The sequence below is a fragment of the Odontesthes bonariensis genome, chromosome 23, assembly GCF_027942865.1.
Source record: "Odontesthes bonariensis isolate fOdoBon6 chromosome 23, fOdoBon6.hap1, whole genome shotgun sequence".
Classification (NCBI taxonomy): Eukaryota; Metazoa; Chordata; class Actinopteri; order Atheriniformes; family Atherinopsidae; genus Odontesthes; species Odontesthes bonariensis.
In genome coordinates this window covers 14,321,921-14,346,599 of record NC_134528.1, presented here as the reverse complement: position 1 = coordinate 14,346,599, position 24,679 = coordinate 14,321,921, and the positions used below count along the sequence as shown (strand labels likewise).

At 41.2% G+C, this 24,679-nt stretch overlaps 2 protein-coding genes across 3 annotated transcripts; one reads left to right on the top strand and one right to left on the bottom strand.

Annotated features, from left to right (window-relative positions):
* Nucleotides 1-692: 692 nt before the first annotated feature.
* On the top strand, nucleotides 693-10,695 carry coasy (CoA synthase). The gene is made up of 10 exons (XM_075456744.1): nucleotides 693-860; nucleotides 2,992-3,759; nucleotides 3,895-4,109; nucleotides 4,545-4,676; nucleotides 5,808-5,997; nucleotides 6,812-6,876; nucleotides 6,980-7,064; nucleotides 8,230-8,327; nucleotides 9,223-9,369; nucleotides 9,477-10,695. The coding sequence occupies exons 2-10, from the start codon at nucleotides 3,075-3,077 to the stop codon at nucleotides 9,534-9,536; spliced, it is 1,677 nt and encodes a 558-aa protein (XP_075312859.1). The 5' UTR covers nucleotides 693-860; nucleotides 2,992-3,074; the 3' UTR covers nucleotides 9,537-10,695.
* On the bottom strand, nucleotides 10,262-20,831 carry LOC142373475 (myosin light chain kinase, smooth muscle-like). 2 transcript variants are annotated; one of them, XM_075456742.1, is made up of 18 exons: nucleotides 20,665-20,831; nucleotides 20,157-20,323; nucleotides 16,579-16,725; nucleotides 16,308-16,460; nucleotides 16,064-16,189; nucleotides 15,706-15,750; nucleotides 15,474-15,604; nucleotides 15,218-15,374; nucleotides 14,636-14,944; nucleotides 14,460-14,556; nucleotides 14,132-14,335; nucleotides 13,485-13,702; nucleotides 13,088-13,211; nucleotides 12,482-12,634; nucleotides 12,212-12,341; nucleotides 11,935-12,016; nucleotides 11,656-11,796; nucleotides 10,262-11,343 (listed from the first exon to the last, which is right to left on the bottom strand). In XM_075456742.1, exons 2-18 carry the CDS (start codon nucleotides 20,320-20,322, stop codon nucleotides 11,138-11,140), a joined length of 2,589 nt encoding a protein of 862 aa, XP_075312857.1. In that variant the 5' UTR covers nucleotide 20,323; nucleotides 20,665-20,831; the 3' UTR covers nucleotides 10,262-11,137. The 2 variants fall into 2 exon arrangements, with proteins under 2 accessions (XP_075312857.1, XP_075312858.1); XM_075456743.1 differs by lacking the exon at nucleotides 20,665-20,831 and having other exon boundaries at nucleotides 20,157-20,463.
* Nucleotides 20,832-24,679: the final 3,848 nt, after the last annotated feature.

Sequence of the window (24,679 nt, the reverse complement as noted above, 5' to 3'; positions counted from 1 at the left end):
ACATGGAGCGAGTGTCCAATCAGTCGATACATGAAGACACTTGTGTGAGTTTGGACTTGAAAACACATTTATTCTACTTTTTTAGAATTTAATATGTATATATATTTATTAAAGTCTCCCATGAATGCTGTGGAGTATGTGAATATTTCAATAGTAAGTCGGCGTGTAAGCAGCTTAACTGTTGGACCGGATCAATCTACAACTTTGTAAGATTTGATGATAAACTATCAACAACTATTTCAAATTCTAAGAAGTTTAGAGGAGCAGGTGTGTGATCATGGGCTTTTAAACAAAACATTTTAGGGAGCTGTCAAATGTTGAAAACCATTGTTTTGATATTGAATAATGTGGTTGATTCTGTGCTCTCACGCATTCTTTTCTTTCATGTAAAGATCTTAAAAATATTAACCTGAAAAGTTCTTTCTGTCGGATTAATTCACGAGGCTAAAATGTATTGTATTTCATTTTTTTCGAAGTGCAATCAAGTAGACTACAAAGAAGCATATTATTTATATTTTTATCGTATCAGTTTCATCATTTTGCTGAATCATAGTATCATAATAGTACAACATTGCAGCAGCTTGTTACCTGCCTGGGTCAACGTGTCCCACTTTTCGCTGCTGCTCCCTCAACCAATCACGGCGCACAAAAACGGCCACGTGATTATCCTACCCAGCTCATCCGAGAGTGAGTGGCTTCCACTAGTTGGTGCCCCTAGCCGTTTGGAAAGGGGTGGAGAAGTTGAAAACAGTTCCTTGTTGAAAAGTGTAAGATCTGCACAGTAAATATGTGAATTGACATACGTCTGTACCGCACGATTAATCCGTTTTTCCTCCCTGCTGTAGATCTGCTCAACAGAGGTAAGCTGCTGCTAAACTGCAAGTGTAAATAACTGCCAGATTGTCAGTTCAGAGGGATTTATTGTTGCTGTGTTTATGGGCCGCACCATGTCGTCTGGACCAAAATACGGACTGTATATAGTCTTTGACATTACCAACAGTCAAGTCGCCATTCTTTTCACTTTGGACTCAAATTGGCATTTTGTTGTAGCTTATTTTTTGCATGCAATAGGCTATCATTGTAGCTCCACATTTAGCTAGCTAGCTTTGACTCCCTATAAGTTCACCTCAGGTCTCACAGTTTACTTCTTTGTGAGCATTTCTGCTGCTGTCCTTAAGTTCGCAGCTAGCTAGCAAGAGGTCATATTGGCTAAACGAACAACTTAGACCTCAAGATACTTAGTTACAAACGCTATTCACGTTCAAGGTGTTTTGTTATTTGATTGGTCGATGATTGACAGAGCGACCAATAACATGCTAAGGTTTTAATCTCTCTCCAATCATGTTTCTTGTGGGCGGTATGATAAGGGCAGAAGTTGTTGGCTTACAGCATGGTCGTTTGAACCTGATAGTGACAGTTCCACTCTTGTCAAGAGAGTGTGTGTGCGGACTCTGACATGTCTCAGGGTTTAATCTGTTACTGTCACCGTGTTGAAATGTAACCAATGTAACATATGAGCAGGGACATCATAAGCAGAAGAAGAAAGTTTTAAAATGTCAGTCATGTTGCTCTATAGTTTGTTAATCATTCTGTTCTTCCTGTCCACCATGTCAGGTATTATAACGGGGGGGAACAGAGAATGTTTATAATTTACTGATACTTTAACCTTGAATTAAACTTTAAACCTTATCATTTATAAGTATGTTTACAATGTAATCCAGTTAGTTTTATATATATATATTGGTGTTGTCTGTTATTGATTCTTATAAAATTACAATTTAATAATCACAGTAATCGGTAAGGCACAGCATTGCTGGACAAAAGCTAGTTTTTATTTTACAAGCTTATGTCTACGTTGTCTTTTTGCATAATTAGCTTTAATGGGACTTTATGTGGAGTCACAGTAGTGAGCCGTTTCCATTTACAGGCTTAGTGATGTTATGAGCCCATGCCGCTTAACTAAAAAAATGCCAAACAGCTATCTGACAAATTAATAGGTCTATTTCTTATATGTAAGCCTCCTGGCTGATCTAGTTTTGCATGTAAAATGTATAATAGTGTCATCCTTAAACGTCGTTAAAGCTTGTGTTTACATGTTATGTCATTAGAATTAGGGCTGGGGTGACGTGACAACAATAATGCAGGATATTGCAACAAGATTCCCCACACTGGCTGCTTTAGCCAAATCGTATTTGGCTGTACCTGCCACGTCAACGCCATCTGAAAGGCTTTTTTCAGTTGCTGGAAACATTGTTACCAAAAAAAGGGCCAGCCTGCCTGCTGAGCATTTTCAAATGCTGACATTCCTCCACTCCAATGCATGACTACATCATGTCTTGAATTAAACACACACACTGCCTTTTCCCTTAAGAATACTCAAAAGTGTATGTTATTTTCATGGGAATGAAGAGTACATTTTTTGCAGAAAGCAAAGTAAATGTTATATTTTGTTGGTTCAAAAAGGACACCACTGCTGCTGTTTATATTTTATTTGTTGATAACATTTCCTTGATTCAGATTGTGGTTTTTTGCACAACCGTTTTATTTGTTGAAAGATGGTATTTTATTTTTTGTTAAATGCTACCTCTAAGCATCAGATTCCACTACTGTATTCAGTACTTGAATTTTGTTTTGGAATTTGGTAATTAAGAGCAACAAAAATGTATAGGAATGAAGAAATTTGTGTTTTTTCATTAAGGTATTATTTGTAAATTGCTCTATTAGTCGAATAATGGGGAAATAATCTAAATCGAATTATTAGATTAATCGAAAAAATAAACACTAGATTAATCGATTACAAAAATAATGGTTTTGCCCAGCCCTAATTAGAATGTCATCTTTATACTTCAAACAGAGTTTCAGAACATGACAGTAAATAGATTACCACAGCAGCTTTAGAAATTGCGGGGCCAATTTAGTCATTTTAATGTTTCCCAAAATAATGCAGTCTTTCTTCACAGCCTGCTTCGCTCTATGTCTTTCCCTTTGCAGCACTTCCTGTGGTTACTCCCCCCATTAGAGTGACTCTTCAAATACTGTGACTACTGTGAGTCCCCGTGACACCAGCGGGTAACATGTCCATGTTCAGCACGGGCATCCTTGTGCTGACGTCTCCTCTCCACACCCTCCCCTTGCGCATCGCTCCAGTGCTCAGCTCGGCAGCTCAGCTTGTTGACCGCACACTGTACGTCCACCTCCATCCTGGCTTGAACCTGGGAGGTGGGAGCCAGCCTCGACCAGTTTTCCTTCCACCAGTGGTGGACCTGTCCACACTCATTACTCGCCTTTACAGCAACGCAGCGGATGTATGCGGGCACTTAGATGTTCGTGTTTTGCTGACTAATGTGCGCGCTCCTCCAGCTGCCTGCAGCGGGACCACGACTCCGAACTGCCCCTTCCCCACGCCACAACCTCTGTCTCACTCCCCAGAGGTGGTGCTAACAGACTTTGCGCTGCAGGAACCACATCAGTCTCATCAGGTGGCGCAGTGTCTGGAGAAGTACACTGGTCACTGCTACGTTTGTAGGCCCGGTCTGCCCTCAGTGCTGCTTCACCCAGAGCTGGTGAAGCTGCATGAGAATGGGTACACGCTGGAAAGTCAAGTAGAAAAGTCAGAACCTTTGGAGACCTACAGTGATGTGGTCGTAGGGGGGACATTTGACCGCCTTCATGGGGCCCACAAGACGTTGCTTAACATCTCGTGTCTGCTGGCCAATAGAAGGCTCACCATTGGTGTGTGCGACGAAGCAATGCTTAAAAGTAAGTGGTTAATTTTAAGCCTTTAGGTAAAATGAATTCATGTATAGTTTGTCCTGCTAAAATCATATACAACTGATGTTTGAAAACAACAATCAGAAGCCAGTCCCCCTGACATCCTCTCCTCCCTGGCTTTAGAAAAAGTGCTAAAGGAACTGATAGAGCCGTTCGCTCTGCGGGTCCAGAGACTACAGGAGTTTCTACAAGACACCAAACCTTCTCTGCAGGTGGAGATTGTGCCTCTTGAAGACCCCTTTGGAGTGTCAATAGTGGACCCCCTGCTGAAGTGCATTGTGATAAGCGAGGAGACGAGAAAAGGAGGCGAGGCTGTAAACAAGAAACGCATTGAGAATGTAAGTGAAGAGATGAGCAGAAATGCATTGCGTTGAGATGTAAAATTTGGTTATTATCTGGTCGTGCCTTTCAAACAGTAAGTAAATGCACAAATTCATTTTGATACAATCAAATTAACTTTCAGCGTATTTTATCTGGACAAAAATCCTTTTTTTTTTTTTTTTTTTAGAAAGCTAAGAGCTGCAATCGTTTTGAGTAATCTTTGTTTTAAACAAAGTTTTCATTATGGAAATAAAGTTCACATGCTTGATCTAATTCAAATGAATTGATACAGATATTGCTGTATAACCTGTAGACAGTCACACGGGATTTTACTCACAACATCACAGGCTCAATTACATATGCTCTGGTTTAATGTGACAGAGAATCCTAAAACAAGCATACGCACTAAAGCGTATTTATTATCTTCCTATGTTGTCTGCTTCCTGAATCAGGGCCTGCCAGCTCTGGTCCTTCATGAGATCCAGTTGCTTAAGGATGCCCACCACACTGAAATTGAAGAGGAGAAGATCAGCTCTTCCAGTCTACGCTCTCGCCTGCTGGGTACACTCTTGACTCTCCCAAAAGTAAGTCCAAGAGTTTCACACAGGTTTTACACACCTGGGAGGCTTAAACGCATGTGCACCTGATGTCAGGTGTTTTTAGTTCTTGGGATTACGATTCGGTGCAAGTAATTACCCATTGGTCCCATTTTATTTAAAGATTGCACCTCTTTAATTATCTGACTTGTTAATTAAGACTTTGCTAGTTTCGGTCATGTTGTGCAAACAAAAGAACATCTAAAGGACCCTAAAGATACATCTTTTAAAAAGTTATTTGATGCTTATGAAGCTGTAAAAGGTTACAAAACCAGCTCATTAAAGTTCCACCAGTCAACATTCAGATTCCTTAAATGACAAAGTATGATATGTTTAAGTTGTTAAGCTGGATTCTCTTTGTCCACTATTTGGTTTAGATCGTATTTATAGAAAAGGCTAAGGGGTTCACAAACTTTCAACCACCATTGTAGAGGATAATTAGAATGAAACAGTCTTTTTCTTTTGCTATTAAGGTCTTGTCAATTTTCCTTTTTTGAATATATTGTGAAGCATTGTATGCACGCGGTGTACGGGACTTTCTGATAGCATTTTCTTGACTTAAGGAACTGAGAGAAGCAGTGAAGCCAAGGGATACAAGAAAGTAATTCTCAGATTTTTACTCTAAAGCGCTTTGGTGTTTTTAATCATTCACAGGAAGAGAACATGAAACCTAACTGAGTGTTTAGGTTTCACCCCCTTATAGGTAAAACAGTTATAGGTTTTACTTATAAGGGGCTAAAGAATGCTTCTTTTTTTTATTTCTTAGAAAATTCTCTAATAAGATCTGACCACCAGTGTCTGAGTATCTGTAGGCCTGTGAATACACAGTACAGACACCTTGGGTGAAAGTTGAATATGATTTATATTGTCCTGTCAGATGACAGACTCGGTTAAAGCTCGCTGGAGAGGAAGGTGTCAGACAGATTTGGGGTAATAAGAATCTGATAGACCCAAATAGCTGAACATGACAGACTATTTTCACTGTGAGGGTGGATGGTTTGTTTCCTTGTTAGGGCAAATGTACAGATTATTCCTTTTTTATTTTCCACCTGAAGTTTCAGCGCCGCTGTGTTTGTTGTACGTCCTGCAGCCTTGTTTCCCCTGTCTCCTGTGTGCTAGGACACATCGCACCCCCCGCCCCTTCCGTATGTCATCGGCCTGACAGGAAGCAGCGGCAGTGGAAAGAGCTCCATCGCCAAACAGCTGGAGGCTCTCGGTGCAGTTTGGATTGACTGCGACAAACTGGGTCATGAAGTGTACCAGCTCGGCACAGCAGGCTATCACAGAGTGGTTGAAGAATTTGGGTCAGGTGAGTAAACGCTGAGCTTTCACTTCATGTTACGGTTGGAAGGATTATTTTGTGTTACCAAGAGGCAGTTTTGTCTTGATGAAATAGATGATTCTCACGATGGATTTCGAAACACTTTACTGACTGACATGATTAGCACACCGTCTTGGAAAAAGGTGAAGGTCATGATGACTACCGTGATTAATAAATTCTGTATTTTCTGGCGATTTCAGACGAGATTGGTGAATGCACTCGTTTCTTACACCTACTAAACCAGATACAGACGAGAAATAAAGTTGTAGAGTTTAAAATTTTCCGTCTGCTCAGTGCAAACTTTGAACACCGAGGAAACCTGTTGGATTAGGCCAGGTCCTCAGCCGTTTTAAGTAAGTGATAATAATAAGTTTGACTTGTCGGTCGTGAATAGTAGTAGAGATAACACACCAAATATTGTAATGTTATGAATTTGAAGCGTTAAACTCGGTCTGTTCGTGGTATCTCGTAGTTTTTTCTTTGTTAAACATGCAATAGGTGCGTCGGAGGCAGATGAAACCAGAAAACTCTTGAAAAAAAAGAGTTTATTGACATCGTTTTTGTGTGCCTGACTTTCATCAGGTATAACATGATGAAAGATATCTAAATGAGGCATTAGAGCAGTAAAATGAATGCACAACAAAGGGAATTAATCTAAACCAGACAAGCATGAGGACAAAGATTTGAGATAAAAAAAGATAGATTGCCCGGTAGCTTCAGTTTTCATGGTTTCTGTTTAAATGTCATACTTCAAACATCCTGCTTACGTGTGCAGTGATGAGTTTTATTCTGTTTCCTTTAGAAATCCTAAATGAAGACAAAACCATCGACAGACGTGCATTAGGCAGGAAGGTTTTTGGAAACCAGGTAATGCCACCGGTACGCGTGATGTTTCAGCACATCACTGTGTTGCTGTTGACATTTCAGATTTTATGTTTGCAGCTGAGCACAGAGGATATTTTTCTTGCAGGAGCGATTAAAAGCCCTGACAGGCATTGTATGGCCGGAGATCGCACTTCTAGTGAAGGACAGAATCAACCGAGCCAAAGGCGAAGGTATTGGATGACTTTACACTTGTTAATCCCAGGACTGTCCTCTGTCTGTGTGCACGTTATGGCATTAAGGATGTACATTTTTTTAGTATTTATTTGACTTTTTAAACTTTGGATTTTTCTTTCATTCTAACTCTTCTTTTAGCTCCAACTATAGCTTCACTTCTTATATTAGAGTCAATAGTTCTCATTAACAGGTTCCTTAATGTTGCTTTATTTGCCTACTAAAATAGGTTTGCAGGCTTTAACATTATATATTTTTTCCCCCACAAGGCATTTTGTCCCTTCCTGTCTGAAGTGCTCTGTTTTAGTCTCATTCAGGTGGAGGGCAGCTTTGCTGCTCATTATTTGTTTGTGACAGATTAATCACACAGTGGGAGTTATGCAAATATGTCATATGATGGTGTTGTTTGGGAATGAAAGAAAAGCCTGAACCACAAACATGGTATGTCTGGCAGTTCAGGAGCAGAGCCTCCTTTGAAAGACATTGACTCCCTTTGATGAGGGCAGTGGGTTTTTAACTTTGTAGGCCTTTTTAAATGCTCAAAAAGAGGAACAAAAGAAAAAAAGAGCAAGCTGACACACTAAAGGAAATGGAGAATCATAAGTGTTTTGGGGGGAGTGATCTTTTCTGTTAACGATCCACAGTGAGAAACTTTATTGAGTATGAATAACAATGTAAACAACTAGTCCTTGTAAAAAAAAAAAAAAAGTTATAGGCAGGAATGTCCTGTACCTGAAAAGGCCACTGACTGATGACACTGTTGTTTTATCACTGTTCTGTAGAGTATGTGCAGTGTTTTCCACAATGTTTGGCAACTTGCACAACGGTCTTTTTTTCACACAGTCAGCTTTCGGGGAATTAGGGGCTGGAATTAATTTTGCAGCGCAGAGCCCGCAATCCTTATCTGTTTAAATCTAAATCGAGGAGGTTTTTAGCCCCACAGGGTACATCTCTTGTTGGATCTGAGGGAAGTTTGCAGAGCTTGTTGCGGTAGAGTGAGTGAAACCTTTAAAATGGCAAATGAGCAGAGAAGTTGAGAAGAATGGTTATACAGTTAAAGGAGGTGGATTCCAGCTTGGGTCTTATTTTGCTCGTTGTATGTTCAAGCTGCCTTTTATCCCTTCTGTCCTATTTGTCCCTAAAAGGTTATATGACTGTTGGCAGGGAAACGGGTTTGTGTGGTGGATGCAGCTGTTCTTCTGGAGGCCGGTTGGAAAGACTTGGTGCATGAGGTCTGGGTCACCATCATCCCTGAAGAGGAGGTAATATGGTTTTGACCGCTGGTCCCCAATAAAACAGTGCAATTAACATGAAAGAATGAGGAAAATGTATTGGATGACTGTCGCACATTTCCAAATTTGGAATAATTTGGAATGTACTGGAGCAGAGCTTATGTGGGTAGAGTGAATCCCATGTTTTTTTGTTGTTGTTGTTGTTGTTGTTTTTGTGAGACTTGAAAGAATTTCCCTGAACGCCTCGCATGCAGAATATAGGAAAATGTTAGAATTCACAGGTGTTCCCTAAAGGCTTTAAGGTTTATGCTTTCTTCTTCATTTCTTGGACTGCTTTGAGGTGAAGTAAGTGTGTGCGTGCACTGTATGTACATTGTTTGCCAGAGAAAGAGAGCCTCTGCTAAAACAGACACTGAATAATTAAAAAAAAAAAAAAACTCTCCTTGTATTCGTTGCTTGCCTTAACATAACCATGTGGAACCGCATCATGTGGTGAAAGCCATCCTCTACAACCCTCACATGCAGGTTATCCTCAGTTTTCAGATGTTTTTTGCATACACAACTAATCGGCATACTTTGCCTCATTGTGTGAACCAGACATTCACGACTTCACACTCAACACTTGCATCCTCTGTAAGACGTTTGAAGTAGATGTGATGAATAATTTCAAAAAGCAAACGCGTATACAGATCGCTGCATTTACCACATTCCAAAAAAGCTTGCATGTCGTGTGAGATCAAAATTACAACAGAAAGCAGTTTAAAAAAAAATAATAATAATTTATTGCTCACCTTGAATTTGCTGTCAAACACATCTGTTTGCCATGTTTGACACTTTTTTTTAGCTTCCCTTCTTTTGACAACAGTCCATGAACAAGTGGGAACTTAGACCAGTTTCTGAAACCTTTTTGGCTTTCCCCTCCCAGGCCGTGTTGCGGATAACGGAGCGAGATGGTGTGACCACAGAAGATGCCCTGCGCAGGCTGAAGAGTCAGTGGTCAAACAGCAAGCAGGTCGAGCACGCCAACGTTGTGCTCAGCACTCTGTGGGAGCCAGAGGTCACTCAGAAACAGGTCAGACACTCAGTATCCCATCAACAAACGCACCACTGATACGCATTGCATGGAAAGAAGGAAGTCGTATGTTTTGTGGTGATTTTCTACTGTTTTGCTTTGTAAAGGTACTGAAAGCTTGGGATCATCTTCAGAAGAGGATCGAGCAGAAGTCAGAGGGACAGTAAGAGGATGACTGGCTCCCGGCGTCATGACATCCGACTTGTACAAACAGAATAAACATGTGTCCAGCTCAGGGACATGTTTGCACAAAGGACTGACCCACATAAGGATAGGCTGCCTTACAAAAGAATGAGGATGGCCATCGTACCATTGCAGCAAACTTCCTCACTTCTTTGACCACGACTCAGTGCCTGATAGACTTTCCACAGGTTTTAAACGTATAGTTTTATTTCAAAGAAGTTTCATAAAAAGATAAAAAATTTCAAAGGTTAACTTTTAAAACAATCCCTAAGAAAATGACTTGAGATATTTCAATCTGGGATATCCGTTTGGTATTAATAAAGTGTCGTCTTTACCGAAGTAACTTATTAAACCTTTAAGATCATTTCAACTCTGATTAGCAAGTTCAAGAATGTTAGTCAAGTGGTCGTGTTTCACTCCGAGTCCTGTTACCTTCGAATGACTTCAAATCGAGTTTTGGGGGAAAACGATAGTAAGTTTAAGTAAAGGTAGTGGAATTGTCAGTTAACACTGAAGTAAGTGATTATATTTTTGTTTTAGAGAAGGTTTTAATTGTGGGAAAATACTGTAAATGACCAATTAATGTATTTTATAGTAAGAAATGTGTTGTGGGAACTGATCTTAGGAAAAAAAAGTTTTGTTGTAAAAGACTGACGTCGTGAAACTTGATTCAGGGCATTATTAAAAAGAATGCAACATGACTGCAGAGTAGTAGAAAATGGGTGTAACTTTAATATAAATCAAGTTTGGTCAGATGGCTGTATTATGGGAAGCCTTGCAAGCCAGTGAATGTGTCTAATGTTGGAGATTCCTTATGACCCCTGAATCTATCTGCATGAGAAGATGTTAAATATTTTTATTCCAACAACTGCACACTACAGAATATTTTTCCAAGAACCAGTTGTCATGCGACACTACTCAAGTACGGAATACTCCAATACTAGTCTGTCTAAAAAGAACCTGAAACCCTCATTGTGCACACATTTCAACTGAAATGGTGTCAAACCACAGACCGTTTACATGAGAAAATACTGTTTCAGCCATATTCTAAACAAGAAAGCATGTGTCCATCTGTTCAACCGTTTACTTGCATGTGACCGCTTTATAAAAATCAATACAAGACATTAAATGTTTTCCAACAAACAGGTGATCTTCATTAATTGGAAGGCTTTGCTTTGAATTCATGTGTAATTGAAACGTAACAGTACTCCCCGTGGATTTGAGAAATTGTAAGTATTTTACGCATACTTAACATTTATCCCTCAGACAAAGTGCTTTCTTTACTGCCTTTTAAGAAAAATTTAATTTATTTCACATGTGAACAATATCTTAATGTGCAAAATGTTAGAGGAGCTCTCTCTTAGTGTATATTATCACCTCGTGTTAATACAAAGCCTTGTGTAGGAGTAGATGAACAGGCCAGCCACACATTAGGGATACAGAGTGCACCAGTGACTCGTGATTTGAATTTAAGGTTTTAGGGTCTGTAGCCTTAACTCCTTGATGACAACACACCCTTTTTTTGGTTCGCACTCATGTGTACACATCCATGTGCGGACATAAAAGGAAATCCTCACACACCGCCTTACAGCTCCACTTTCAGCTTGGCAGAACACATTGCTTCTCCCAACTTGTTCTTGGCTCTGCACTCATAAACCCCAGAGTCAGAAGGCCTCAAATCATCCAGAACCAGAGAGCAGAGCCCATCTTCATCCTGCTCAATGGCCACTCTGGATGATTCAGACACCGGCTCCTCATTCTGTAGCCACTTCACGTCCGGCTCTGGATAGCCTAGAATTTACACACACAAAAAAGAAAACATTATTGCACAACATACTATAAGATTCAAATATTTGAAGATTTAATGCCTTAATTATTACCAAAATTAAGTTATTTTGTTAAATGTGTGCAATACTGGGATTAAGTAAGTTTTTTGTTTGTTTTTTTATAAATACAAGAGCCAGGAGAGTTGATTTTAAAAAAAAAAAAATATATATATATATATTTATATATATCCATCTATACACTAAAAGCAAAGTACAGTATTTCAGTCAATGCTTCTGCGCTCTCAAATGTGCATTGGATCGGCAAAGCTGACAGTACCATTGACGAGGCACATTAGCTGGGCAGTGGCTCCCTTTGGAAGGGTGGTGTCCTTCAGGGTCTGTTGGAAGCGAGGCTCAATCTGCAGCTGCTTGTCCAGCGACTGGATGGCTGCCTCTGCCTCTTGGCTCCAGCCTGGCTCTAGATGAGAGTGGGGGGGTTATCATGAAGAAAAACAGCTCACAAAAGACCAAACTTAGAGTAACAATCTCAAACTGTGAGTCATTTGCCACATGTATGCAGATTTAGGGCTGAAGGGGGGCATTATGTCTGTGTTACCCTCTGAGGAGCTGCCAGGAGAGTCTGGCCTGTTGGAGAGGTTAGCCATTCGATTTAGGGCCAAAACAGCTTGGCCGGTTTTCTGGAGGTTGAAAGGGGAAAAAAAAAAAAAAAAAAACTGTAGAGGATGACCAACACTCGTGAACTAGCTTAAGGTCTATTCTTAGAGAACAGAATTCATTTCAAATTTATTATAGGGAAGCACTCATTTAGAAAGATGTGTCATCTATCCTATGCTGGGATAACAACACTGTCCAAAATTTTTCTGATAAGCTACCTTCCACTTGCGCTTGGCTAGAAAGCGCTTCATCCTGTCTTTGTTGAGGGACTTTGTGGCTCTGCGATTCAGAGGGGTAAAAGAGGCCATCCAGGAGTGGGCGAGGGCCTCAGTACACGACAACCTGCCTCTGGAGTGAAGAAGAGACAGATATGGGGGGGGAGAAAGAAAAAAAAAAAAAAAAAAAAAAAAAAAAAGCCCATCAAATGCTGCTCAGAAGGTGGGAGGAGAAATGCTGCTCAGAATCTGTGCAACCAAAGGCAGGCCAACCTCCGGTCTTTCTTCAGCAAGGAACTGATAAAGTCTTTCGCTTCGTCAGAGATGTCTGCAAAAGTCTCCAGGTCAAACTCGTAGCAGGCAGCTGTCACAGAAGCTAAAGTCTCAGCATCATTGTTTCCCTGGAAGGGGGACTCTCCACTCAGCCTAGAACAGAAACCATAACACAAGCTTGAACATCTTTGCATAGCAGTGAAATGTTTTGCACAAACAGCATGTCCCTCTTCGTCAAGTCAGTTTTTTTTATATAAATATCTTAAGGCAAGAGGTAAGTTGATTCTAATTATTCCTGCTGATGCTCAGCTAGAATAGTTTGAGGGGGGTGCTATACCAAGTGAGCACCAGCAGATGGCGCTAAATCTGCATTCGTGGAGCTATATGGATACAGAATGGGAACATTAAGTTTCACTTCTGTAAATCTAATGCATCTTATTTTCAAGGACAATTTAAAAAGAAATATATACATCTTTGGCAGGTCTAAAAGGACATTTTATTAAGAGCTTACATGTCACAAGTCTTCTGCAGTCCATTTTTTTTTGTCTTTTAGTACATCTAATTTTGGCTTTAGATTAAAGCCACCATCACCACAATTGCACTCACAAGATGAAGCAGATGACTCCGATGCTCCACATGTCAGTTTCCAGGCCCACAGGTTCATAGTTGATGACCTCAGGGGCCACAAACTCTGGTGTGCCGTGCATCACCATTAGAGGTTTACCCTCCTCTGAAGAGGGGAAAAAAAAAAAAAAAAAAACAAGAGCTTTTAAAAGTCTGAGATGGTAAACCCTCAAATGAAAAACAACATTTGATATGAAGTTTTTGATATAGCTATAATCAAAATAGTTCATCCCTGTACACAGCCCGATTTAGTCGCTGTACCTTGTGGGAAAGTGCAAGAATGATCAAGTTTACAGGATATCCGCTATATCAAATTAAATTAGTCAAATCAGAATACTCATTGATGAGACCATTTCCAAAGTAAATCCAACAGACTCACCCACTTCACTGGCCAAGCCAAAGTCGATGATCTTGATCCGTGTACCAGTTGTATCCACGCAGACAATGTTCTCTGGTTTGAGGTCCAGGTGGACAATATTCTGCTTGTGAACGTACTGCATGCCCTCCAGGAGCTGCTGCATGTAGCGAGCACTGGTGGGCTCTGTGTGCTCAAAGTTGTCATCCACGATGCGTTCAAAGAGCTCCCCACCAGCAATACTAAGGCAGATGAACAACCACACAGATCAATGCCACGGGTTCTCTTCCTCTTAAGTGGCACGTACTAAAATAGGTTTGATTAGCTGAAAATGTTAATATTGTTGCCACAGTTTTATTGCTTTAGTCGATGCAGATTGCTGTAAAACAGACTGCACTGTTATTTAACTTGCAGGCATCTTAAATCCACAGAAGACAGTTAAAATAGAGTACACGTCCATCAAATTAAGCTTTTCCAAGGTTGCTACACGTGAGATTTTGTTTCAACTGTTGGTTTTACCTACAAACCTTCTGTGACAGTTTAAACCACACATTTAACCAACAACATTGCCACAGCAGCACGATTGCACATGGTGGCATAATGGCGATGTGAATCTGCAGACAGTGCCTGGGTCTTAAAAAAAATTTAAATATATAGTCAGGATTACTCACTACTCCATGACCATGACCATCTCTGAACGAGTATCATAGGCAGCCAGGCACTGGACAAGTTTTGGGTGGTGAAGCTTGTTCATTAGTTGAATCTCTTGGCGAGCTACTGATTTGTCCTTAGAGGTGCGAGCCCGGTAGAACTTGCCCGCGCACACCTGGCCCGTCTCTTTGTTGGTCAGCCTGTACACCTCGCCGAACTTTCCACTGGAATATTCAGAGTGTAAGAAGCATTGCAATTTCTCAGTTCTGTGAGCTCACAATTGGTTAGTTTTAAATTACAGTTTGATTTAGTCTTTGTTGAAAGGATCTATAAGAAAGGAAAACTTACTATCCCAGCTTCTCATGGACATCATAATGGTCCTTGATCTTGTGTGTGGTGTCAACGTCCACTTTGACGTAAGACTCAGGCTCTTCTGTCTTTTCCGCTTTAATCACAAATGTGCAGATGACATTAGGTTAGTGACTCTAAACGGAGTCCACAAACACTAGAAGCACGTCACTCACTGGCAGTTGCCATCTTGACACTCTCAGACTCCTGGCTTGGCTCGCCGATCCCTGCTGAGTTGTAAGCTCTGACGCGGAAGCGGTACAGTCCCAGTGGCTCCAAACCTGAGTGGATATGGTGTGACGTGTTCTTACTCCGGCTTATTTCAGTCCAGCTTCCAGGCTTATCCGGACCTTCTTGACGGACCTCCACAATGTAGCCCACCACGGCAGTGCCACCGTCGTAGCTGGGGCCAGTCCAGGACAGAACCAGGGAATGAGTGGAGAGCCGGGAAACAACAGGTTGGGATGCCGGTGGAGAGGGCTGGTCTGAGGAGAAATGCAAGTGCTTTTATCCAGATACCTGGAGATAGTGCCATGTAACCCCACTGACTGACAATTGGAGCCATTCCCTGAACTGAATGATATCGAGGAGTTTGTTACAGCAACAGTTTGTGTCATTTCTTCCCATCTTTTCCTGCTCAACAGGGTTTTTATTTGGTTCGTTTGTAGATTTATCTGCACCCTTTCCGTATTGATAGGTCATTCATGAATTTAAGGAAGAACAAATTAAAAATCCTAAACATGAAATCTTGAACTCACCTATGACACTGAGGGATACTGTGTGCTGAGCAGAGCCGGCTCGGTTTCGTACGATGACGGTATACGAGCCCGTGTCATCTGGGGCGGCCTGAGAGATGTCCACGCTGCTTTGCGTCCTCGTGCTCTTGACTGATGTGCGAGGGCCCTCTGCCACCACCTGGAGAGGAAGGAAGACAGAAGTGTCCACAAAGTGAGAAAAGAACTTCAAAGTTCAAGTGCACAAAAATGGGTAATCGAGTGAGCCTCGCACTTTTACCTTGGCTTTGTTGTAAATCCAGCAGCAAGCCACAGGCTCAGAGCTGCTCCTGAACTCACAGTGTAGCTGCACCTGCTCACCCACACGAACCTCTACCTTCTCCGGCGGGCCCAGAAACTCCACAGGAGACCCTGAAGAAAAGTGGAAAAGTTGGTTTGTTTCTGCATTTCCAGAAATTTGAATACTTGGTGTAAATGCAATAAATTTGAACTACGTGGTATCGGCCACTCACCCTTGCTAGTGGAGACTTTTGTTTGAAGGCTGCTGTCTCTGATAACTGTGGACAATGAAGAAGTAGGTGGACTTACACAATAGGGTTATTTAAACAGCGACTAACCAATCGCACGGGAGCAGTCAAGTTTGGTTGCACATGCAAACACAGCAGTCAATTTACAGCCACTGAACTGTATATTTAAACTTGCCAATTAGCTGCTGGATACTTCCCTGCTACTATGATATACATAGCTGATTAAAATGATTTATGTTGAGTTTTATATTCATATCAAGAAAAATAGCAGAAACAAGAGAATTGTATGCATGTATAAAAGTACATAGGCTTTTAAAAGTCTAAACAAAACTCTGTAATCTACCTTCATCCTTTTCTCCCCTCCGTTGGCTTCCTTCCTTAGAGCCGGAGGACGGTACAGAGTTTTCGGTCTTGAATGTGACCTCGCTGTGCCGCTCATGATTATTTGCTCTGGAGATTTCCTGTGTTGCTGCTCCATTGTACACAGAGTTGGACAGGGTTTAGTGTACACAAATCTATTCACCATGCTTCTGCTGATTATGCTTGCTCATGCTGCATGTATGTTTGCAGTGAATTTCTAACTTTACCTGTTATTTGTAGCGTTGCACTGCTCGACCTCTTTCCTGCTGAATTCTCAGCTATGCAGGTGTACACCCCAGTGTTTCCAGATGAGCACTGGGCCACGGTCAGACAGGCGACACCATCTTTGAAGGAAGTATTACTCGAATGCACCGTTTTGCCTGAATACCACAAAGAATTGGGGAAAACAATTAAATTGAAAATGAAATTCTACACAAGAGCTTTGGCTGGCATTGTCTATCTCCTAATGGTGTTTCGAAAGGAGCAGTAATGTGTTACCATCATGTTGCCAGGAAACACTCAGAGGTTGACTTCCTGAGATAACTCCTCGTAATGTAGCTTCACCTCCATCACAGACTGTGCAGTCCCTGAGTGGTTCTGTGAAGCGAGGCGTCTCCAGACTCTCAGCTTTTACCTGTGTGACATCTTAACAGAAAAGAGGGGTAGAGGACAACAAGTCTCAAGTTCAGAATTCACCCTTTTTCCCCTCGCTGACCAATCAGGAAGAAGCAAATTCTTAAAAGTTCTTTATCATTAGATCCGGATGCACATGTTTTGTTAAACAAATGTATTGTAAGACAGCAGCCCAGTCATGAAGTAGTGCAACTGTTAAATACGTAAAATAACAAGAGAATGGAAAACTGAAACTGTTCCAGATGTAAACATATATCTGTTATCTGTGGTACAAGAATGTTACATTTGTAAGTGATGTGGAATTTGGCGTGATGTTTACAATATTTTCCCACCAGATGTTGCTTGCACATGTGTATTTTGGTGTTGGAATGTCCAGCGGCTGGATGGACGAATGCATTCAATCAGCCTGTCTGAGTGTTCATTTTGGGAACAAAGGAGGCAGGCAAGTTGTATTTAATGTCATTGCACTCATATCGCAGGAGAACACAGACTATTTCAGTTACAGTTTCCACAACTACAAAATCAACTTATGATGATCTCGTTTGCTCCTTCATGAGCGTTTTTTGACATCATTGCACAAATTCAATCTACCTGACAACAGTGTCCCAGATGGTCCTTTTCTCTCCTTTTTTGGTTTTAATGCTTTGCCCTCATGTGAAGGTTTTGAGTTACAGCCTGAAGCACAAACAGGAGCCGCAGCGGGATGTGGATAAATTTTTCAGAACTTTTTCTCATTCCTCAGATTACATTACTTTGACAATCCTGTTTCCAGGGAAATCTGGCTAAGCACAATTTGCTCATCATTTAAACAATAAACTATTTTTGGAACATTTTAACAAGATCAAATAGGAAATGTTAAAACTGACTGTTTATTGTTTTTTTGTTCTGTACATGCTCTTTTTTTCCATGTTTTTTTTTTCCATGCTCTTTTCTAGTTTGATACTAGAAACATAAAAAAAAATGTATATTTCGAACAGGGCCATACTGTTTGTCTCTGTGGTTCGTCACTCCTTATTTTCACAACACTCTGCACCACCATAATGCACCAAAAGTGTTCAGTGGGGGACAAATTTGGACTGCAGGGAGGTCTTTTTGGCACCTGGACCAGCCCTTCTACACATATTATTTTTTTCTAATGCAGATTATCCCAGTATCACCATAATTTGTGAAATAGGAACATTTATCCACACATCCAAAATTTAGTCCAGGCTTAAGACTTGTGAGATGTAAATATTTCAGTAAGCAGTCGTTTTGTGACAGGTAGTGTCTTTTTGCTTGATAGGAGCTGTGCCTAATGAATACTAAACTGTGTTGTCTTGTTTTCTACTCGTAATGTACTTGAAACTCCTAGCTATTACCATTGGCAGATGAGAGCAATGTAGAAGATTTGTATTTACGGAAATAGAAAAGTGAAAGTGGGGAAAGGGTTGTGCAGGTTGTGAAGTGGTGACAGGGGTGGAAATGTCATCAGCTGCATCACACCAGCGAACTGAGGAAGGAAAATGTAGCAACTGTTTTTTTAGCCTTTTCTGTGAATTAGCTATGTATTTTTCTGTGGAACAACTTACATGTTTTTTTTTGTTGTTGTTTTTTTTATGTGATTGTGCCAAAGTCTTTGCAATCATAAATCAAGAAACATTATTTTTAAACAGTCGAAACAATTTGCCCACACAATGTTGAGCGATTTCCCATCTCTACTTCTAAGAGACTCAACCTCTCCGGGACGATGATAAATATGATTAGTTTAGCATGACCTCTGGTCTTCTTTTAACAATTGGTGAGACATAGGGATGAAGTTATTTGAACATCCCTGCTTTCAGTTAAGGACTACAGGTTTGGTAGGAACGTTTCGTTAAGATCTTCGGTTCCTCTTGCTTTGCTTGTATTCTCAGTATTCCAGTAAACTTAATTTATGTTCATTTTTGACATCTGCGGGCCCTCTGTATCTTGGTTAGTTTTATATCCCGTTTCACTTTGTAGTGATTACGTAACCTCAGTTAGTTTCCCATTTTTTTTCCCTGTGTGAGTTGATTCATTGCATCTGTGATGGATGATTATCCCTGTTAAGCATGTAGGCTCCTTGGTTCTGGTTCTCTTTAGGCCGATTTCAGACCAGAGCGTGGCGTGGCGGCAGCGAAACGACGACGCCGGTTATCAGGCGGTGTGTTCAACTTGGCTTTTCACACCGGACAGTCGCGGTAGTTCTGCTCCAGCCCTGTCTGCATTCCCCATTCATTTCAACGGGACACCGCCGGCGTCCAAATTCCGCTCGAGTTCTATTTTCCAAAAGCAGCGCGGGACGGAGGCGTCTCCGCGCCGCTACCGCCCGACTACCGCCGCGTCGGTGTGCAAGGACAGATCTGTTTCCATGTATTTTCACCTCCGCCGGTGAAAATCGCTTCCGTTCCGCCACGCTTTGCCGCCCTGGTCTGAATGGCCCTTAGCCGCTTTCGGACAGACCGTTCTAAGAAAGTAGTTATCAGAACTACCCTCCTCGAATTTCGTTCTGATAACTATCCTTCCCCAGCGGAACTGTTTCAGTCTGCATTCGCACATGAGTCGGGACCTGAGGGGACTGATGCGCCGCGCGCAGCCGTCTGCTTCAGTGACGTGTTAGCCGTTAGCCGTTTAGCGCTACATTCAAACACAAAATAAAACGGTAAAAGTAAGGAGAGTAGAAAAAACACCACCGTGTTTATGGTCTGCATGATGGTGATATTAATCATGGACAATCACATCAGGCGTCTAATATCGAGGCTGGAAGAGCTCACAGAGAGAGTCAGGAGATACTTTTTCATTTCATGAAGGAAGAAAGGAGAGCAGAGCACTGCAGACAAATGAGACCAGTGTAAGTTTAACTTATTAAACACGTGCAGGTTGTCTGTGTCTATGAGGAAACATTTCAGCCATGATAGCATGACATGGGGCGTAGCTACAGACCACCACACACCTCCGTCAGATTCGTTCTATAAGAACCATGAAAAGACCCGACCTCGGAGAAGGATTAAAAGGTTATTAGAACTGCCAAAGGTTCCTACAGTCCGAAAGCGGCTATTGTTTAGGCCAGTTTGTCATTGTCAATTGTGTGTCCAGCCCTATTCTATGTTGAGCTTTGTTCACTGCCAAAACCCTTGCTTGTTTGTTTTTTTTATCTCATATTTCTTTACATCTGTGGCAGCAGCTTCTTCTGTTAAGGAGTTTTGAAGGTAAGATATAGCTTTGTTCGGTGATCATCCTCCTGTCTCTACTTTTGATCTTGCGTTTGAGTCTTCCCCTTCAACCTTGCACGCACTGGGACAGTTATTCAGTTACCTTTATATCATCCACAGTTCAAAATGACAGAACTCAGAAGCTGGGTCCTATGTTGCAAAACTAAACTGAATTCAGCTTTTGGATTAGTAAAACGAAGAGAATGAACTTATCAAGCGTTTTCAGGACTTTACCTGTTGCAGATGAGACTCCCAGTTTCTTGTTTTCAGATAATTTCTTGTCAGTGGTTTCCAGTCCGTTCTCTCTCTGCTTCCCCACACTGCCAGTTCGATTGTGAGGCCTGAGGGCCAACCTGAAGGTGGATACATAGGTCTTTGGTTTCCTGGCATCTTTGTCCATCCTGGATTTAAAAATGACAAGTCAACAACTGAGTTGTCAGGCCTCCTCCTCTCTTGTTTGGGAATCACTTTACTCAGTTTCTAAGCATGGTGTGCAGGAGGAGTCTCTGCTTTCAGACTGCCTCTGAAATCACTACCCTCTCTCTGCTCCACAGAGCCCAGCATACAGTTTATCAGAAGGCCAATCAAAAGCACTCATGTCCACACCCCCCAATACTGAGGACAGGGGGGCGGAAGGAAGAGAGAATAGGAAATATGTGGGTGAGAAACAGAAGGCTGTGAAGAAACAGAAAGCAACAAGTTGAGAAAGAAACACACAAAAAGAAATAAAAATGTTATTTACCTCCAAAAAGTTGTGTGTCTTCTTTCAGACCATAATCACAGACTTCCACTGTCAGCTTCTTTTTGCCATGTTATCCCTCGTAAACACCTTTTCCCTGTGAGCACTCAGCCAACGGTTGCGTGAGCCACTCTGGCAAGTCACCGCAGGAATCAAGAAGAGCCAGTAGAGCAACTTTCTATATGCATTCGCTCCGCTCTGCGGCAGGTGACAAGAAGCAGGATCATTGAGGTGGCTGTTTAAAACTGTACGAGACTGCTTGAATGAAATTGGAGAGTTTGAACCATGTGACTACGGTGTTCCCTAAATAGTGAAACGCTTTAAATCTGACTGATATTTAAATGGCTTCTGGTTGGGTGTGTCCCCAAGGTGTGCCCTCTTGTGCCTTTTGTAGTGAACAATCGTTCGCCACAGGCTAGTTGTCTCCAGTCTGTCTATTCAAATCATGTAAAACGGCTTTAATGGCCTGTACAGGCTTCTTTTCTCTTTTCAAATGATGAAAGTCCTGCCAAATAACCTGAAGAACACAAAACTGAGAGAACCAATTCTGTTTTCAAAGCCAAGGGAGGTCACGTCTACTATTAATTTAGGATTGACTGTCATTTTTCTTCCTTTATTTTTCAAGATGAACAAATAAATAAAAGCACTTAAGTGTAATTTAAAAAAATAAAGATTCACATTAAGTGATGAAATCTTTTCAACAGCTCTGGTTGACCACAAATTGAAACAAGATAGAATAAACTTGCTCTATAGTGGTGTTATGGAACACACATAAAATCACAGTTCCATTCAGCGCTTATTGATAACAAATACAAACCAAATTTTCTTTTGCGGCACACTTACGACACTTTTACAACAGAGGTTGTGTCATCGCGTTTGTAAGGCTCTCAAATCTCTGGGTTGTGGTTTATAAATCGACTCATTTCGCTCAGTGGCGGTCACAGCAAGGAAACGGCTATATGGCCTGGTATGTCTAAGTGGTACCATGTGGGGGAGGCACAGAATTTACGTTTGACCACAACATATCCCCTGTACTAAAAGCATGCTGATTGATGGAGCAGATCCAGTAAAAGCTTAACTGTTTACTGACGGGCAAAGAAAAACACTTTGTGGAACATTGTAAACCTCAGTTTTACAAACTTTTAGGTGGGTTATACGAAAGAAAAGAAAACCAGATGCTGCACTCTGCCAGAAAAATCTGTTTAGGCCACAAAATACAACAAAGATACAAAAAAGTACAACATTCTTTCTTTCAGGATTTGATTCTTTGTGTAGATCAGTGTAGAGTGTTGCTGGACTCGGTGAATGTTTATTTTTATGTTTGCATGTTTTCCAAGGTACAAAGTACTAAATGTTTTGTAAAATAATGTGAATAGAAAAAAAACATGTTGATGCAGGGGTTTAAAGATGTTAAGGGGCTTCTTGCTGCGTGGCCCAGAGTGGAACATTCTGTACACTACTTGTGCTCTCTGCAGGGAGAGGATGTGTATATATTTTCAGCATGTTTGGGTCCTTAAGAAAATCACTGCTGTTGTTTCTGGATCGTTTGTGTTTCCTGCATCTTGGTGATTTCTTTCTATCTTGTTTTTGAGTTTTTCTTCTGGGGTTTTGGTACCCCGTGTACAAAGTGGTACATCACCAATGCCGAGCAGATGCAGCAGAAAACCTGCAACCCTAATTCTGAAAGAGTCGGGATGCCGTCCATCTATTTTCTATACCAATGCATACAATTAATCCCCAATCCAATTTGGAGTCATGGATGGGGGCTGGAGGCTATCCTAACTACCATGTTTTTAGAGAGTGAAAGGAAGCCAGAGTACCCAGAGATAACCCACGCATAACGGGGGTAAATATGCAAACTCCACACAGAAAGGGCCCCATCTGAGACTCAAACTGGGAATTTATTTGCTGTGAGACGGTAGTGCTCCTGCACGGTGGTGTATGAATTTTAAAAAAACACAGAATGAAAAGAATGGCAAAGCCAATATTGCTGCTATCAAATTCAAGATGGGCTAATATTTTCATGTGATATAAAAATAAAATGTCTGACTATCAACATTTTAAGTGTTCTTATATTCTATTGTGAATTAAATAATGGTTTATGAGATTTGCAAATCATTGCTTTCCTGCTTTTGTTGCCATTTTGTCCAAACCTTTTTTTTTTTTAATTGAGGTTGTACTTTCTAGGGTTATCTCAAAAATATGTGGAACAATTTGAAATATGGGCTGCTTTTGTTTGGTTTAATGTTGTTGGTCCTTTTGCTTGAATCTTTTTTGTGGTATTGAGTGTTAAAGGATTAAATATCCATTATTTGTGTGTTTACTCTGCGTTTCTCTTTGATTTCCTTGCTTTTTGCTGTGTTTGTCCCCCATTCCAGTTCAAATCAACTTACAAGCAATCAGTATCTAACCTACACACAGTTTCATCATGGTGGGAGACTGTGGCTCAGGAAGTGGAGCAGTTGTCCACCAGTCAGAAGGCCAGTGGTCCGATCCCAGGCTGCATTAATTGGTATCTACGACTGTTGGAGAAAGATCAAGGAACAGGCTCCCTTTGCATAGACTAAAATGTGCTGCATTAATGTGTATGTAAATGGTTTGTTGTTAAAAGTGCTTTGTGTGGTCAATGAAACAAAAAAACTGCCATGCAAATGCACTAAATCACTAAAGGCTGTCAGTTCATTCTTATTTGCAATCGCAAATTGGCCTTTAGTTCATGAACGAAAATAGTAGTTCAAAGTAACAAGACATCAGCCATGCCATGCTGAGTACAAGTCTTCTCAACTTTGGTCCATTTTGCAGACACAACCTTATAGGATAAAAACTATTGAAAAAAATGAAGAAGATTTTGTGTTTTCAATACCCGCAACCCTTATGGATCCTTCCGCAGTACATCAGTATTGTTATTGTACATAATTCTTTCATCTTAATATTCAATACAACGCAGACTTGTCTTGTCTGGATAATTATTCTTATCATACAGAAAGAATTCAAAGCTTTGAGCAAGTCTTGTGGAATTCAAAACAGGAAAAGCAGAGGGGGAAGGACAGTGTCATTTTTCTGTGACCGAGTACTTCCAACTATGGTAATGGTTCTACTTCCTGTTCTCATGAAGTTCTTCAAAGAGATCCCACTGCTGTGTAAATCATTATGGAGCCTGTTCCCACAAACTCCCTCAAAGACAAACTTTGTTTGTTTCATATATTTGCACACTTCATTAGTCATCATTCCATAAAAACTGGAACAAAAGGCAGGCCTGGTATTATTGAGGCAAGCCTGTGTCTGGTTGTTAATGACTTCAAGGTGTTTGTCTGAAAAGGAGTTCGGTGTGCCCTCTTGTGGTGCACACTTCACCCAGCAGAAGTGATCAACTGGTTATGGAGAGTCAATGCTATTAACCATTACCATTATCTCTTCTCTCTGAATTTCTTTGCAGGCAAATGTGAAAAGGCCGACATAGTTGAATGAACAGAGAATGAGTGTTAAGAAGAAGAAAGACAAAACCACACGAGTGCTCATAAATGTCCCTTGCCAACTGGACGGCCGATAAACGAGTCTCTTGACAGACAGGCAGCCCTCTTTGTCCACTGTAATTAGAGCTTTGTCAGAAAAACGTCTTGACTCAGCCAAGTCTGTTTTACCATCACGCTTCCCTGAAAATACATCCAAAGATCCTGTCGTGATTTAGTAGTTTATAAGGACAGAAGGAGAAACAGAGGGAAGTTTTTGATGCTATGTCTGAAATTACAAAGCAGCATGCCTCCTCACAGCCTGATGCACTCTGGCTTGAGCTCTAAGGAAAGCAGGAAAGGGGAAAAAAGCGAAACCACCGAGGGGGCCGAGGAGATTGAAGCAGTGAGGAACAGAAGACATTCTGGCGTCCCTTCAGCTCTCTCCATGCTGCAGCCAAAGGCCTCGGCCCTTTTCCAGCGTGTGGAGTCTAACTGACTTTTCTGCAGGCTCCACATCCATAAGTTGGTGAAGGAGCTCAGACATGTGCTGAACAGTTTTTGACATT